The sequence below is a fragment of the Aotus nancymaae genome, unplaced genomic scaffold (assembly GCF_030222135.1).
Source record: "Aotus nancymaae isolate 86718 unplaced genomic scaffold, 86718_ANA_hifiasm-v0.15.2.pri h1tg000006l, whole genome shotgun sequence".
Lineage (NCBI taxonomy): Eukaryota > Metazoa > Chordata > Mammalia > Primates > Aotidae > Aotus > Aotus nancymaae.
In genome coordinates, this window is record NW_026988417.1 from 50,582,053 (window position 1) to 50,598,808 (window position 16,756).

A 16,756-nucleotide genomic window follows, 5' to 3' on the forward strand; every position below is an offset into this window, starting at 1 on the left:
TGCCAACTTGGAAAAATCCTAGAGGACAACAGTCACACACCCCTAACTTGGATGGAGTCTACAGAATTCTTTTTTTAAAAAACTTAATGTTTATTTATTTATTTACTTTAGAGACAGGGTTTCTCTCTATGTTCTAGGCTGGAGTACCATGACACAATGATAGCTCACAACTCCTAGGCTCAAGCGATTCTCCCACCTCAGCCTCCCAAGTAGCTGAGACTACAGGTGCATACCACCAAACTCAGCTAATTTTTCTTTTATTTTTTTAGAGACAAGGTCTCACTACATTGCCAAGCCATCCCCCTGCCTTGGCCTCCCAAAGTGCAGGGATTATAGGCATAAGCCACCACACCTGGCCTACAGACTTGTCAATGGAAAATTTAAAGCTTGCAAAACATTGCTCATGAAAACTTACAACAACACAGTTCTAAAGTAATTAAGCATAGGAGTAGTAACGTCTTAGCCAAATTTAGGAAGTGTTTAGAGGAAGAGCAGTCTTTGATGGAAAGAAAACAGATCATTCTTTACAGAGAAAAAAAAAGATTGCATTTAAGGAAAACAAAAGTCTGCTTTTAAACTGCTGGTCAATGTCTGAAAAAGGATCATATAAGAAACCAAATAGGGAAATAAACCAAGTTTTTTGACCCGAGAGCTACTAATGACCACGTGTCTACTATGCACTCATCACTTTAAATAGGCCGTTCCACTTAATCTCTTCGACAACTCTCAGTTTTCAGATGAAGAAACAGAAGATCAGAGAGGTTAAGTGACTTGATTGAGAGCACATAGCTAGTTGATGGTTCAGTCAAGAGATAAAGAGGTCTGCCCAACATGAGCTAACCATTACCTACACTACCCCATCCCTGTGTCAGGAGCCTGAGTGAGGAAAAGAGAAACGGCCAAGATGAGCGTATCACTCATGGCCTGGTAATGGGAGTTTCAAACCACTCATGAAAGAGAAGAGAAAACTAGAGGTCAGCAAGGAAAGCTGCAGATGCTCAGGGCTTCAGAGGACAGCTCTGAGGGGGAGAAACAAAATGCAGAAGCAGGCTTTCCACCAAGAGTGATTAGCAAAGAGATGATAAGAAAGCAATCATCACTTGAGGCCTCCCATCAGAAGAGTGCAAGGTGAATCAAACCGGGCCACAAGCTGTGCGGATGGCCCACTACAGCCTCGAGAGAGCAGAAGACAAGTGATAAACTGGTTTGCAAAACAAGTAATACATTGGTTTGCAAAATAAAAATTAAGTTAACCATTGAGAGCAAGCACAAGTATGCTTGGAGTAGATTTTGTTTCTCTGGTGGTCCTAGGGAAGTAATTCTCTATTTATATGCACAGATTTAAAAGTCCAGTTGTATAGAGAGGATGAAAAGATCCAAGAGTCTATATTCTATGCGTTTGTATATTAATATTCTCACATAACATTTGGGAACCTAGCAGGAATATTAAATATCTAGCTCTGCCTTTCTTAGCATTCACTCCAGGTAACAAGTAACTATAATCTCTGTGCCAGTGTTGCCTAGTTAGGCATCTGTAGCCAGCTGCAGACCACTAACGAGAGAATGCAGAGCATCAGAGAGAATCTAGAGGTCACTCCGCGGATTGGCCCTAAAACATGAATCACTTTGGAAATGAAAGAACTGCCACGATCTTTGAAATCTTTATTTGCAAGTGTGGTTTATGAAATGCTAATAAGCTTACACATTTGAAAATATGTCAACATATCTAGATGCAATACTTGGCATCATAGATTTGGCAGAGTAAAGGGACCAAAATCTAGACTTTGAGAGACAAGTTAGAATGAGTTCATAGAAATCCATCAATTCTCCCTTCTGTCACCATACTTCTTTATTACCCTCGAATACCATTCCTTTACCCACACAACACAGTTTTTTATTCTTCACCTGGTGGGCTATTAAAAAGAAGCCATAGGAATGTACTTCTTAAGATAAAATATTCTGCTACAAATTACTTTTCCTACTCCACATCACTCCTGCATACACACATACTTAGATAAAAACCAAAAATTTTCCATGTCAGAAGAGTGAGTCTATTGTTCACAAGTGAATCTTAATTATCTCTAGTTCAATTAAAACTCTGAACCCTTGTGACTATCTGGATAGCATTGACTGCCATGATTAGGCGGCAATTCTAATGTTTTTCCAAATAAATATAAAGGCATCGTTTCTATAAGTTAATCGAGCCATTCAAACAAAGACAGAATCAGGGAGAGGAGGCTATTCATTCTGCCTGGCTAAGAATTTTCCACAGTAAGAACTACAGGAATAGGAAATGTGATGCAAGCAGAATTATAACAATATTAATTATGTTTGCTGGTTAAAAGAATACATGCTTACTGAGAAAATTTACAAAGTACAAATAATATTAAAAATCATTTGTAGTTGCCCTGCTCAAAGTGAATGTGTGTCTATAAGATATAAACTAATCTTTAAAAACTGCAGGATGTATCTATGACTTCCCACTGACCTTCTCTTTTTCTTTTAAGTTCCAAGTTACATGTGCAAAATACTCAAGTTTGTTACACAGGTAAACATGTGCCATGGTGATTTGCTGCACCTATTAACCCATCGCCTAGGTATTAAGTCCCACATGCATTAGCGATTTTTTCCTGATGCTCTCCCTCTGCCCACCCCACAGCAGGCCCCAGTGTGTGTTGTTCCCTTCCCTGTGTCTATGTGTTCACACTGTTCAGCTCGCACTTATAAGTGAGAACATGTGGTGTTTGATTTTCTGTTCCTGTGTTAGTTTGCTGAAGATAATGGCTTCCAGCTCCATCCATGCAGCTGCAAAGGACATGATCAGATTTTTTCTTATGGCTACATAGTATTCCATGGTTTATATGTACCACATTTTCTTTATCCCACTGACCTTCTATTATGAAAAATGCCTCCACTTTTGCACAGCCAAGAACACTGCATGCCTGGCAGGTGTAGAGGCCTTCGTCCTCCTTCCTCACTCTGCGGATAGTAAGGTTCCGGTTCCCATCCTTCAATACAATGCCTAAGAGAGGAAGAAAATGATCATTCTCATTTGTGATGATGTGGTCTGTGAAGTTTTTCAGGGAAATTTAGAAAATATAAATGCAGCCCTTCATCTTGGTCTATTACCTAACTCTGTAAAGTCATGTGGGATATATTACTGACTAATCTCCTATAAGGCTTTCATGAGAATTCAACAAGGCCCCATATTCCAATTCTAAGACTGTGAAATGAGCCAGGCCATGGACACCAATACTGCTTTTTTGCTACATTACATCAAGAAATAATATGGCATTTTAGATAGCAACCCTTGGAAAGTTCTGCAACCCAAGAATAGTAGCCAAGTTCTATTTACCTGAGTCTTCTACAAGAGTCTCATTATCTTTAAACCACATGATCTGTGGAGGGGGGTTCCCAGATGCTGTGCATGAGACTTCGATGGTTTCGCCAATACTCGTCGTCTGATTCTCTAGGTTTCCTGTGATCATGGGTGCCACACGCTCTAAACATACAAAAAGAAAATCACAGAACATGCAGTTATAAGTTTTGAAATGGTTCTAGTGTCAGCAAACTTTTAAACAGTTTAAATTTAGTGAAAAAGAACTTGTTGGTTTATTAAGCTAAAAATGCACAGAAGTTGATAACAGCACCACTGGTCACTGGGTAAAGTTAAGTGAAACAAGTCAGTCAGGACACTGCAAACAGATTAATAGCTTTTAACATTCATATTAGTGATACTAGTTGGTAATCCCATCACAAAAGAAAGGTTCAGAGTCACCTATATGGATTTTTCCTCTAATCAGACACAACCTTTCCAGGGGAATACTCCCATCCCATGAAAGTTCTAGTCAATAATACAGTAGAATCCCTTCATACTTCTCTTGGAAGTGCTAAACTTTAGTATCATTCAACAAATAATGCCTTGCACTTATTTGGCAATTCTTATAAAACTCATTGCTACTATTTGTGTTCCTCATATTGATCTTATGTAATGAACAGAATAGGACTATTAGCATTATCTCACAGATGAAATAAATGATGTTCAGGGACATTAAATGACTTGTCCATGTCCCTATAACTAAGTAAACAGTTGAACTGTTACTGAATCTGGTGAGGCTAAAAGACCAGTTCAGTGCTATTTCCACTGAAACACACACAAAACGACAATACCCTAAGGAAAGTCATGGATTTAAAGAAAATGAAGCCCATGAGTATTTAAGTGTACAAGAAAAATTTAGATTTATTCTTTCTTCAAATTATTAAAGTGCTGTGGAAATATCTTGTCCAAACCAACTGAACATCAAAAGGGAATATGCTGAAAAAATCTACTTCAACACTCAGCAAAATGAGATTACCTCAACAGCGTACTACATTGAAGTCTAAGCTAATGTACTGGACTCCTGCCTACTTCTAAGAATAGATTTTAGGAAAACAAGTTAGGAGTCCTTAGGGAAGCAAACCAGCTAACTGTGAGCACATATTTTCTAAGTACAGCTAGGCCAGGAGCCTACTTCACATCTTTTTCTGAATTCTTCCATAACCTTGAAGCCAGACCAGCCGACAGAAAATCTATGGTCATCTATGGGGTATGACTAAAAGGGTCCCAGGGATGACTTGACCCCAAAGTATCTGTTCTTATAACACCTGAGTCCTAAAACTAGCAAACTTTATGCTAGTGTCTGCCAGAAGGTACCTCTTCAAATATGCCAAGGCCTCTGATGACAACATTATCCCTCTAAAACTGTGGTGTAGGTGAATTTACTTGGGCAATTTCCTTCCTAACAGTAAAAAAACAGAGGGCACATACATCCTAGGAATTGGAAAGGGACACCAAAAGGAGGAGAAGATGGAGAGAAGTGGCACAACGAGACGCTCTCCAAATTTGCCCTGGGATTTTCCCACAGACAGAGCCATGGCTGCCCAGCTTTTGCATGAGGCATGAGGTTAGACAAGAGGTAGAGAGTGCCTCTATGAGGAATTTACAGAGCTATCTGCTCACTGAAGCGATCATCCCATTGACCCTAGGCTATGCTGAACCATGTGGGATCACCCAGAGGTACAGATAGTGAATGTAGCTTCCTTCCCATGGAATCTTCTAGGTCCTAAAGTCAGCCCGTCATCCCACTCTTCATGCAGCAGGTGCCTTCTTGAGCACTTAGTGTATGCTGCTATGCTCTATGACTAGAGCTACAGCAGGGAGCAAAAGAGAGAACAATTCCTGTCCTCACGGACACAGCGACCTCATTGTGCTGTGACTTCCCAGTGGTTGCCTGTGCTCTCCTCCTGTCCTTCATGTTCACCACTGTGAATTTCTGGCACTCTCCTAGCTCATAGCAGGCATTCCACAAATATGTGTCTACTTAAATAAATTGATGCCCAAGATAAAGTAGAAATTTTCCTGGTTCAAGCTAATCCCTTACATATACTAGTGAATTACTCCATCACCATGGTTGGAAAGAACCATGTTATTTTCTCTTTTTAATACATCATTTCATTATTATTATCTTCTTTCTGCCTCAACGACTTTTGGTGAGGAAGTGTGCACCAGTTTACAACGTAAGCTCCTAGAAGACAGTAATCTTTGCATTGCACTTGCATTGCACTACATTGAAGGCATTCCAACTGCCTCTGCACAATGATCCAGAATTGTCTCCCTACCTAGGACTGTGAGCTGCCTGACCACGCAATGTCTTTTCTTGGTCTTCCTGTCTTGAGCAAAGCAGACATAGTCTCCTTGATCCTGCAAGGATACATTCTTGAGCTCCATGATCAAAATGTCATTTGTGCTATTGGAGAACATGGTGGCATTCAATTTCCAAAAAGTATCCAGGTTTTTGCAAACAGGTGTGGGCAACTCTCCCATGTGGACTGGCAGAGGCTGTGGGCCAAGCTTGTACCACGTGAGGTTCTCAAACGTAGATCGGTCTGCGGTACACCACAAGGACACGCTCTCCTGCTCAGTGGGCTGTGTGCCAGGTTGCAAAGTAATTTCAGGACCCCCTAAAATGTAAAAGCCATAGTTATTGAATGGTGATTTAACTTGGTACAGCTCACTATCATCTTGTTGATTTCGGACTACTACAAAGTACCAAGAGAAGTGAAGCTCTGTCAGTCCCAGATGATGTACAACAACTTGACCAACAAACTAGACAATTCAGGTCCCAAAACATCTTATTTGGCCAAAATGTATTACTTGAAAATGTAAATAAATTCCTCAGATATTTACCACATCTCCACTATGAGTTCTATGCAATGTTTAAGATTTTAAAAATCCAAAGCAAAATCTCTAATCCTAACAGAATTTTAACAATTAGGTCTTCATCAGCACTAACGCTCAACGACATGAAAGCTACATTTATGCCAACGAATCAGCCCTGACTAAAATATTCCATTCAGCAGAGTCAGCTAAAGCTTATCCATAAAACTAAGATGCACAGGCAAAATCAGCAGCATTGGAAGGGCACTGCTCCTCTCTCATTCCGATCACCTCCAGAAAGCCCACCCTCATCAACTGTTGCATAGCAAGCCCACCAATATGTACTAAGCTCAGTAAGTCATGCACTGCATCAGATTCTGAGGACTGAGACGTAAATGTGGTTTAAAGCATCTGGGAAACCATTCTCTCTCCAGTGAAGTTGGATGCACTGACTTCACATAAACCCAGGAGATACCTGAGGAGTTTCAATTTATGAATGAAACCATCAATAACCAATCCAAGTCCTTCTTCCTAAATGTCATGCCACTCACATGAATGGCAAAAATAAGAGGGAATTACACAGCTTAGTAACCGCTGCGTCAGTGATCCAACCCTCCAGAGAAGAGTACTTACTGGTCACGTGGAAGGAGATCACCCTCTCTCCTCTCCCGACTTTGTTGACCGCTTCACATTTGTACAAAGCTGACACATTTGCTGCTTGGATAACAAGGGTACTTACAGTCTGTAGGGGAAAAAACAAATCCCAGGCCATAAACAATGCAGGCTGTTTGTTCACAAGCACTCAGACTGAAGTCCAGCTGTCTCCACAATCACTCCAACCTGCCTATGCCATTCCCACTGCTGCACTGATTGGACACTCTCAAATTCATGCAATTACAGATTGAGTCTTTCTTATTCAAAATGCTTGGAACCAAAAGTGTTTTGGATTTTGAATTTTTTTATATTTTTGAATATTTTCATTGTATACTTACCTGTTGAGCATCCCTAATCAAATTCAAAGTGCTCCAACAAGCAGTTCCTTTGAGCATTATGTCAGCACTCAAAAAGGTTCAGAATTTGGAGCATTTTGGATTTTGGGTTTTCAGATTTGGGACACTTACTCAACTTGTATAATTATGCTGCTGTGAAGCTCACACATTATATAAAAAGGACTTCGGAAACCATGAAACTAATGATGTGTTTTAATATGACATGATCCACATATTTGCATTCTCATGTTTATAAAATCAGAATCACCTTATACAGATGCATAGATTTAATGTCATAGATGTTTTATCTTTCTCTGATAAGCTATTAATAAGTTAATAGTACTACTAAAAGTCAACGGTATTTTCAAAGTGACTTAATATGCTATTATTTTATCATCCAGACTATTTGATTATTAATCTCCAATATGCCTCACATATTATTGTACCATCCTTGCATTAAAGAGAGACAAATTTTCAAATTTAAAAACTTCGAACTCACTTTGTTTTTTCCTTCAATTAGAGCAAATTGATTTTTATTGACTTCAATTTTATTTCCTCCCTGGAAGTCCTCCACATTTCTCCATTCTTCACAAGGGTATGGGTTTGTCACTGAGACAGCTTGGCTATGAGAAAGAGATAACAGGGTGTGTTATGATTTAATTTTTCCTTCACTCAAATCAGGAGTAAGGAAAAGATTCAGACTTTGGTTATTCTGTTCTTAGAAATAACTTCCAATGCAGCCTACCACGGTAGAACACTTGGCGCCAATTAAAAATAGGCACTGACAAGGAAAAGGTTCTAGGTAGATTCATTCAGGATACAGGAGGGAAGGAGCTATTCTGGGAACAAACCTTCATTCATAAATTGGACCAACAAGACAATTCAAGTTAATTTAGTTCAAAGGAAGGCAAGGAAACTTAGAAGCCACTGGGCTCCTTAAAGTAGTTTCTCTGGAACCATGGTCTCTGTGAAGGAAATGATCAGTGGCTGAGGAAGAAGCTCGTAGTGGCCATTTCAAAAACAACAACAGGAAGTGGACTGCTTAGGGTGTTGGTAGGTTGGCTGCTGCTGTTGTGTTTTTCCCTAAGGATGTCTGGACTTGTGTCAGATCATGATAAGCTGGGCCTGAGACCCTGAGGACTGGGGCTGGGTCAATCACTGCCTCTCATCTATCAGCACTTCCTCCGAGAGGTAGATCTCACAGATAAGACAGAGCTATGTGGTATTCACCAATTGATTGGTATTGGGAGAGAAACCAAAGACTGGCAATTAGCAAACTGAGCAAATAGCCTGCGTTTGGAGAAATGTACCTCTGGGCTGACCTGATAAGGCTGAGCTTAGCTAATCCCAAAGTAGGATACTCTAAGCAAAGACATCTCCTAAAATGTAAGACACGGAGAAAGATGGATAGATTCAGGGTACCCCTTAAGAGAAAGCTTTCTTCGGTTTAGGCTTCTCCGTTTAGGATGGAGTCATATCATAGTTCAGCTGTAAGAAATGCAAGATGGCAGGAAAGCAAATAGCGTGTGGCCTTACTCACCCGGGCTTGTTGGGGCACTCTTCCTCCAATTGCCAATACCAGCGGATGCGATGTGGGGGAGGAACGGCATAGATCGTACACGTCAGCGTTTGAGTGGTACCGTACTGGTAGGAATCCACAGGAGAGATCAGAGATTTCTCACCAATCTGGGGTGGGACTGAAGTTAGGAAAAACAACTTTTGAATTGTCAATCAGCTTTGAAGAACGGGAAGCAGAGGATTTCAGAGACTAAAGCTGACTTTAAGTATAATGATTTTGCTTCCACTTTCTTTTTCAAAGAACACCTAGATGTGGAAACAAGAGACCTGAGTTCTAGCGATACTCATAAAAACCACAACTAGCCAGGCATGGGAGGTCTCATGCCTGTAATCATATCTGTAATCTCAGCATTTTTGGAAACTGAGGTAGGCAGATCGCTTAAGCCCAGGAGATCAAGACCAGCCTGGGCCACATGGTGAGATCCCATCTCTATAAAAAAATAAAATAAAATAAAAATTACAATAAGCTAATAATAATAATAAACTAACAAGCTGAATGGCTTCATGCAAGTCTTGAAATCCTGTGCCTCTCATCTGCATTACAGAGCTAGTTCTCTCTGCCCCCTCAAGTTCACAAGATCAAGGCAAGGCTACAGAAAATAGCTGAGATAGCACAGTAAGTACATTTATTATGTGCCAAGCATTGTTCAAAGTGCTTTGCATGAAGTCATTCACTTAATCCTCACAACCACTATTACTGTCCTCAACTTTATACATGAGAAAAAAATTAAACATAGAAAAGTTAAATGACTCTCCCAAGGTCACTCAGTTAACAAGTGGCAAAACCTCGAACAAACCTAGACACTCTGACTTCTGAACCCAAAGGTTTAAACCACCTGATGTTAAAGGAAGGTGTAAATCTTTAGAGAATGCATTCCTGCCACCATCATCTGAGTTTTTCATTCTCTCTTTTCCTCCCTCCCTCCCTCTCCATTCCCTTTCCCTCTTCCCCTTTCTTCCTTCTCCTTTCTCTCCTGTCCTCCTTTCTTCACTCCCTTTTTCTTTTCTGTTTTTTTTTTTTTTATTTTTTGAGAATGGAGTCTTGCTCTGTCGCCAGGCTGGAGTGCAGTGGCGCAATCTTGGCTCACTGCAACCTCCACCTCCTGGGTTCAAGCTATTCTTCCGCCTCAGCCTCCCAAGTAGCTGGGACCACAGGCACGTGCCACCATGCCCGGCTAATTTTTGCATTTTTAGTACAGACAGGGTTTCACCATGTTAGCCAGGATGGTCTCGATCTCTTGACCTCGTGATCCACCCGCCTCATCCTCCCAAACTGCTGGAATTACAGGTGTGAGCCACCACGCCCAGCCTCCTTTCTGTCTTCTTTGGCTGCAAAGTCAAAACTATTTCCTTATTACTGTCAACCTAAAGCCTCAGATGATGCTTTCAAGATTTGACTTCTTATTTATCTTTATTTCATATAGCAGAGTATATGCTAAAGTGAATCAAATATTTAGTGGCTTTGTGAACTGATAAAATGGGCTACTTGCTGTCCATGCTTTGTCTTTACTTCTTGTTCATTTCCTCCTCCCATCCTACATACACACTTCCCAGTTCCTCCTCGCCCCAGTCCCCTACACCTACACTGCTTCTAAGCAACCTTTCTGGAACCCGTTATCTTTAAAATATTCCCGAAAAAAGAAATAAAGCCAAGCTCAGCAGGCATACAGAGGAGTATCAGGACACATATGGAAGCACCTTAACATCATGGGAAAACATCCTGAAGTTTTAATATGCCATACCAAAATGGAGAACAAAGAATTACAACAGAGAAGCATTTCTCAAACTGTTTGGAGTGAGCGATTAACAAATTTGCTCTGGGGACAAAGGGGGCTGTGGTCAAATAGGTTTGTTAAACCTTGAATTCTCTATGTCTCTCCTCCTAGAGAACACCAATATACATTAGCATATTAAAGGTTCTGAAAAGTCCTGCAATGAAGAAAGCTGTTCAACATCTACACATCACCTTGGCACCTCTCACACTCACTTGACCACGGCACCCTTCTCCCCACTCCATTCCAAACACTTCGTACCATTTGGTTTCCGAAAACAAAGTTCAAATCATCTTTAAATCAAAAACTTACTATCTTTCCATTACAGACTCAAAATCAGATCCTGAACTCCTGTCAAAAAAGAAAACAGGCCGGGCGCGGTGGCTCACGCCTGTAATCCCAGCACTTTGGGAGGCCGAGGCGGGTGGATCATGAGGTCAAGAGATCAAGACCATCCTGGTCAACATGGTGAAACCCCGTCTCTAGTAAAAATACAAAAATTAGCTGGGCATGGTGGCGCGTGCCTGTAATCCCAGCTACTCGGGAGGCTGAGGCAGGAGAATTGCTTGAAGGCGGAGGTTGCGGTGAGCCGAGATCGCGCCATAGCACTCCAGCCTGGGTAACAAGAGCGAAACTCCGTCTCAAAAAAAAAAAAAGAAAACATGATCCCAACCAAGCCAACAGTGTCAACTTCAAAAGTCTTCAGAGTTGGAATCCACCTGTACATCACTGATACATCAACTACAATATCAAACTAGGAGCTTTGCACAAAATCCAGGGAGAAGGGTCTTACACATCTGCGTACCAGGTGGGCAATTCCATGAGAGGGGAACAATGGTAGTATAGCTTAGCTTGACAACTGTCCCTATGGGCATTCTTATTTCACAGCATTTCGTTATCGAGGGGATCACTACTTTAATCTTGCATTTGACCACCATGAAGCTCATTTACATGGCCTCTTAAACAAACATGGCCAGAGCACACAGTCCTACATTTCAGCTTCACCGCCCCAGATGACTTTTGTACAAAGGCCCCGCCATGATGTGAGTGAAGCAGCAGGAGGCAGAGGAATGGTGGCTTGGCTGATTAGGAAGACAGCATATCATAACAAATCTTGGGCAGAGAGGAAAATTGAATGGACTCACCATACACAACCAGAGATACCACATGGCTCTGCTTCTCCTTTGAAATGGGATTGGTAAGGATGACGGTGTATTTTCCCGTGTCTTTTTCACTCACTTCCATAATCGTCAGTACATGCCCCACTTTAATTGTGTGATTGGACTCAAGGGGCATTCCATTTTTATACCTATGAACAAGAATTCTCAGGAATTAGTATAGTCGAAGGATTTACTCTCACAAGAAATGATGCTTTGCATTTATTTCCAGTAGTTACCATTTTATTTCAGGAGGTGGGTAACCAAGGTACTTCACAGGGATTCTGACACGCTCCCCCACCGTGGCTTCCACCAAAGATTCCATGCCACTACCAAAAGCAACAAAAGGTTTTTCTGGAAGAAAATAAAAATAATTATTCTCATAAATGTCAACTTCCTATAAATGGTCATTTGGTTTAGTTTTTTATTTTAAGTGAGAAGTCAAAGACCTTGAGGATCTGAGCAGGTGAGTTGCAGTTCCAAGATTCCCTGTGGGTCACAGTCCAGCTTCTCCCCCACCTCCGGTGTTTCTCCCACACCTCTCGAGTTTCTCCCACACCTCTTGTGTTTCTGTTGCTTTTCTCTCCCCGCTAGCACACTCCCACAAGCCTAGTGATTGCTCAAGTCTCAGCTCAAACATCTGTTCCTCCGTGCAGCTTTCTCTAAGTGCCCCAGGGATGCCTGGGTGCTCCTTCTCCTCTGCTCCCATGATACCCTCCACACACCTCTTCCACCAAGTGTTAATAGGCCTCAGACCTCCGCTTATCTACACCATCCTTTAGTCTCAGGTTTAAAGTATCATTCATGTACCTCCTAAAGGTGTATCTTCTGCTCTGACTCCTGTGGGTTCCAGGTTGATATATTAAGCATCTCCACTTGGATGTTTAATGGGCATCTCCAGACAAACACACCTAACACTGTTTCCCTAAATCTCACTGCCTCCTCGATCTTTGCCATCTCAGTAAATAACACCAGCATTTACTCAGTTGCTCATGCTAACAATCAAGTCATCTTCCACTGTTTATCCCTTATACTCCACAACCAATGAGTTGATCAGCAGATCCTTTTGACTCTACTTTCAAAACATATCCTGAATCAGATCGCTTCTCACTACCTCTACCTCAGCCACCCCTCAACTCTCACCTGGATAACTTCAGTTGGCTCCCAACTGACCTCCTTATTTCTGCCCCTATTTCCCTAAAGTATTCTGGAGGACAAGAGTAATTCTATAAAAACATAAGCCAGAGCATGACTCTCTCTGTGCATTTTGACAAGAGCATCTCGGCAAGTGAAATAATTTAAATAAATTTAAGACACGGTGATTTCTATTTTGTTCATTCAGAAGAAACTTTCAAGTTCTTTCTAGGGATGCCACATGACCTAGAGGTCAAAAGCACAGCTTTGTAGTCAGGAACTTGAGTTCCAATCTCAACTTCAAAGGTGAGATGAGCTAATAAAGTAAGTGCTCACACTTACTTTATTTTTTATTTTTATTTACAAGTATGAGTAAGTGCTCACTAAATCATACTTGTTATTGCCACTTTTATGATTATAACTCGAATAAAATAGTATTATCGAAGGTATTTTTAAATTTCATTTTATTGATGCATTCTCATAAAATCCAAAATCCTTTCCAAGCCTTGTAAGCAGGATGCCACACAAATTGTCATGTAAACTCAGATATTTATGTAAACGAAAGAGGGCAAACAAAAAATTAAGATGATTTACTCAAAGCCAGTTCAATTTAGTTCCAGTTCAGTTTCAGTTGACCCTTGAACAACACAAATTTGAACTGCATGAGTCTGCTTACACGCAGATTTTATTCCACCTCTGCCACCCTCTGCCACCCCGGAGACAGCAAAACCATCTCCTCCTCTTCCCCCTTTTCCTCAGTCTACTCAATATGAAGACGAGGATGAAGACCTTTATCATGATCCACTCACACTTAATGAATAGTAAATATATTTTCTTTTCCTTATGATTTTCTTAAAAACGTTTTCTTTTCTCTAGCTTTATTGGAAGAATGCAATATATAATACAAATAAACAAAATATGTGTTAATTGACTGTTTATGTTATCAGTAAGGCTTCCAGTCAACAGTAGGCTATTCGTTACGTTTTGTGGAAGTCAAAAGTTATACCTTGATTTTTTTTTTTTTTTTTTGAGAAGGAGTTTCCCTGTTGTTGCCCAGGCTGGAGTGCAATGGCGTGATCTTGGTTCACTGCAACCTCCTGGTTCAAGCAACCTCTTGGTTCAAGCAATTCTCCCACCTTAGCCTCCTGAGTAGCTGGGATTACAGGTGCCCACCACCACGCCCGGCTAATTTTTTGTAGTTTTAGTAGAGACGGGGGTTTCACCATGTTGGCCAGGCTGGTCTTGAACTCTTGACCCCAGGTGATCCACCCACCTCGGCCTCCCAAAATGCTGGGATTACAGGCGTGAGCCACTGCACCCAGCCGATACATGGATTTTTGACTGCAGAAGAGGGTCAGTTTCCCAACCCCTGAGCTATTCACAGGTCAACTGTATGTTGCTAAATGTTTCCCCAGTCTGCAAAGCTCATGCTTATTTAAGTAGGCCTCTCAGCCTTGCAAAAAAATGAAAATTTTAAAACTACCTTAGCTAATACTAATTATAGTAACCTAATAGCAGCAACAACTATAACAAGTAATACTAAGTGAGCACTTAATGTATACCAGCATGTCTCATCTTCAAAGTCGAGGTTTGAGCCCAAGTTCCTGACGACAAAGCTACACTCTTGACTTCTGGATCATGTGTCCTCCCTAACAAGAAGAACTCAAAAGTATCTTCCAAATGAACAAAATAGGAATCACTAAGTGACCTACATTTATTTAAATTATCTCACTTGTCAAGGCACAGAATAATTTCCAAGGAGACCATAGCTTACCATGGACTCTGACAAATGTGCTGTTCTTCTTGGTCATCAGCCCACTGGACGCTGCACAGGTGTACAATCCTTGGTCACTCCGGGTTACACCATCTATAATTAAGGTGCTCAAAAATTTCTTCATCTCACTCCCAGACTGGGTTTTTAGGTCTCGGTTTACAAGTTTCTTATGTTGATGCTGAAAAAAGAGTTGAATGAACTTCCAAAGCACGGCATAACATTAACCAATAGCTTCTAGTTACCTACAGAATTTAATCTTGGCCTTTGATAAACATTATTTAATGCTAATAATAGGGACACCAGAACTTTCAACCTCATGCAGATGACAAATATATTGGATTTCAGGAGAAATAAATGGAACCCACTGAATTAGGATTTTTAAAACCTCACATGGTGAAAATGAGATGGATATACACTGCAGAAACATCAGCAAATGTGACCAGTGTTTAAGGCGCAGTGTATCTCATGCCACTTCTTAAAGAGAAATTCCTTTAAAGGGAATGTAAATCAAAAACTTTGGAGAACAGAGAAATGATATAATGTGGAAGGATGTAATCACCTAGAGAAAATTAATATTTATAGCCTGACTGTTGCAGAATAGGACAAAATTCCTGGTATTTCACCTTTTTGTGGGTGCTATCTCTTCTGCAATTTCCTTAAAATATGTGTGTGTGTGTGTGTCTGTGTGTGTGTGTGTGTGTGTGTGTTTTAAGGCTCTTCTATTTTATCTAGCCAAAGAGGCCCCTATCTCTCAAGCAAACTTCACTAGGGCTTATTATCTAAGTATTTGGAGGTCTGGCTTTGAATCATTAGTGTTACCTTCAAGGAAGGGTATTCCCAGTTGAAGTCAATCCCCACATTTAGTTCAGTTCTTGCTGTACAATTTAAGACAAGCTTTTCTCCAACAGATAGCTCAATTCCATGAGATGGACTCAGAACCACATCATAAATCTTATATCCTAGAGCAAGTAAATTGAAAAACACAGACGATGAGAGAGAAAATAAGCCTACAACTTTGCACAAAGTTATTTTTTAAAGTAATGCAACTTTAAAATGTGATGCATTGTTTTTCCCTGCTGGCCTCACCAATACTTAGTAGCTCCCAGCAAAAAGGCCAGCAGAGCTTTACAAAGTACTATCTTCAGAGACCGCAAAGATATTGTAACCCAGTGGATAGAAAAGTAGTAAACTTTCAGTGGTCAGAGCCCTAGGTCAGTACGGCTAGCTTTAGCAAACTGCTGAAGTTTCCATAAAATAGGCATAATTAAAATCATTGATAGTAAGCAATGTTCTGAACATTGAATTTTTCATAAAATGTGCTTCAATAATACCATTCATTTTCATCCTTTTTTTAAAAAAAAAATTTCCTTTTCACCCTTGATCTTGGCAAGAAAAGAGACAAACTCAGTTGCACATGGGTTTATTTGGCAGAGAAGGGCAGATGAACTGCCCAGCACCATATCCTGAGTTCTTATACTTTTCAATATCCTTCTTCATTGTACATCTTAATCTCCAAGATCTTAATACAGGGAGTTACTCTTTACTGTCTGTTATTAATGATATGGAAAGGAACTGTCCTCTTACCTACAACCACAACTATGTACATAATAGACTGGTAACTTTCATCATTAATTTTTGCTTCACAGAAGACCATGCCAGCATAGCTGATCATGTAGCTGGGAATAGTAAAGCCCTTCTTGCTGTCCCAGGAAATTCTGTTACCATCAGGAACAAACCTCTTTTCTGGATACCTCTGGGTAATAAAAAGAAATACCAAATATTTAATCCAGTACCAAAAATGAGAGCCATGTACAATGACTGCTGAAGAATTCATCTTATTTTTAAGAATACCAATTCATTTTATTCATTGTATTTGACCCTTCCTAAAGGATCTTTAAAACTCATTTTAAATATTATAAACAGGCTACCCATCTTGATATTAGCTTAAAATTATAAAAACTTAAGAGAAAATTGAAGGAGATGCAACTTACTGCACAAAGTGACACGTTGAGATTTGAAATGGACCCAAGACATGGAATCACCACAGTTTTGTTTTTGTTCTCAGTAATGTACACGACTCCATGTTGGTCACTAACAGAAGCAATAAATGGAGATCTGTAATCTACAAGAAAATTTAGTTCCATTAGTGAGTTAAT

General features: G+C 40.4%; 1 protein-coding gene across 2 annotated transcripts in view; it reads right to left on the reverse strand.

Annotated features, from left to right (window-relative positions):
* KDR (kinase insert domain receptor) overlaps window positions 1-16,756 on the reverse strand; it is a 48,498-nt gene that overhangs the window by 20,938 nt on the left and 10,804 nt on the right. For both annotated transcript variants that reach the window (XM_012441152.2, XM_012441153.2), the window contains exons 4-15: window positions 16,592-16,722; window positions 16,185-16,353; window positions 15,420-15,559; window positions 14,601-14,778; window positions 11,932-12,046; window positions 11,681-11,844; window positions 8,726-8,882; window positions 7,685-7,808; window positions 6,830-6,938; window positions 5,659-6,000; window positions 3,356-3,502; window positions 2,891-3,022 (exon numbers count right to left, since the gene is read on the reverse strand). In XM_012441152.2, the coding sequence (XP_012296575.2) occupies window positions 2,891-3,022; window positions 3,356-3,502; window positions 5,659-6,000; window positions 6,830-6,938; window positions 7,685-7,808; window positions 8,726-8,882; window positions 11,681-11,844; window positions 11,932-12,046; window positions 14,601-14,778; window positions 15,420-15,559; window positions 16,185-16,353; window positions 16,592-16,722 (1,908 nt within the window). The remainder of the gene's footprint in view (window positions 1-2,890; window positions 3,023-3,355; window positions 3,503-5,658; window positions 6,001-6,829; window positions 6,939-7,684; window positions 7,809-8,725; window positions 8,883-11,680; window positions 11,845-11,931; window positions 12,047-14,600; window positions 14,779-15,419; window positions 15,560-16,184; window positions 16,354-16,591; window positions 16,723-16,756) is intronic.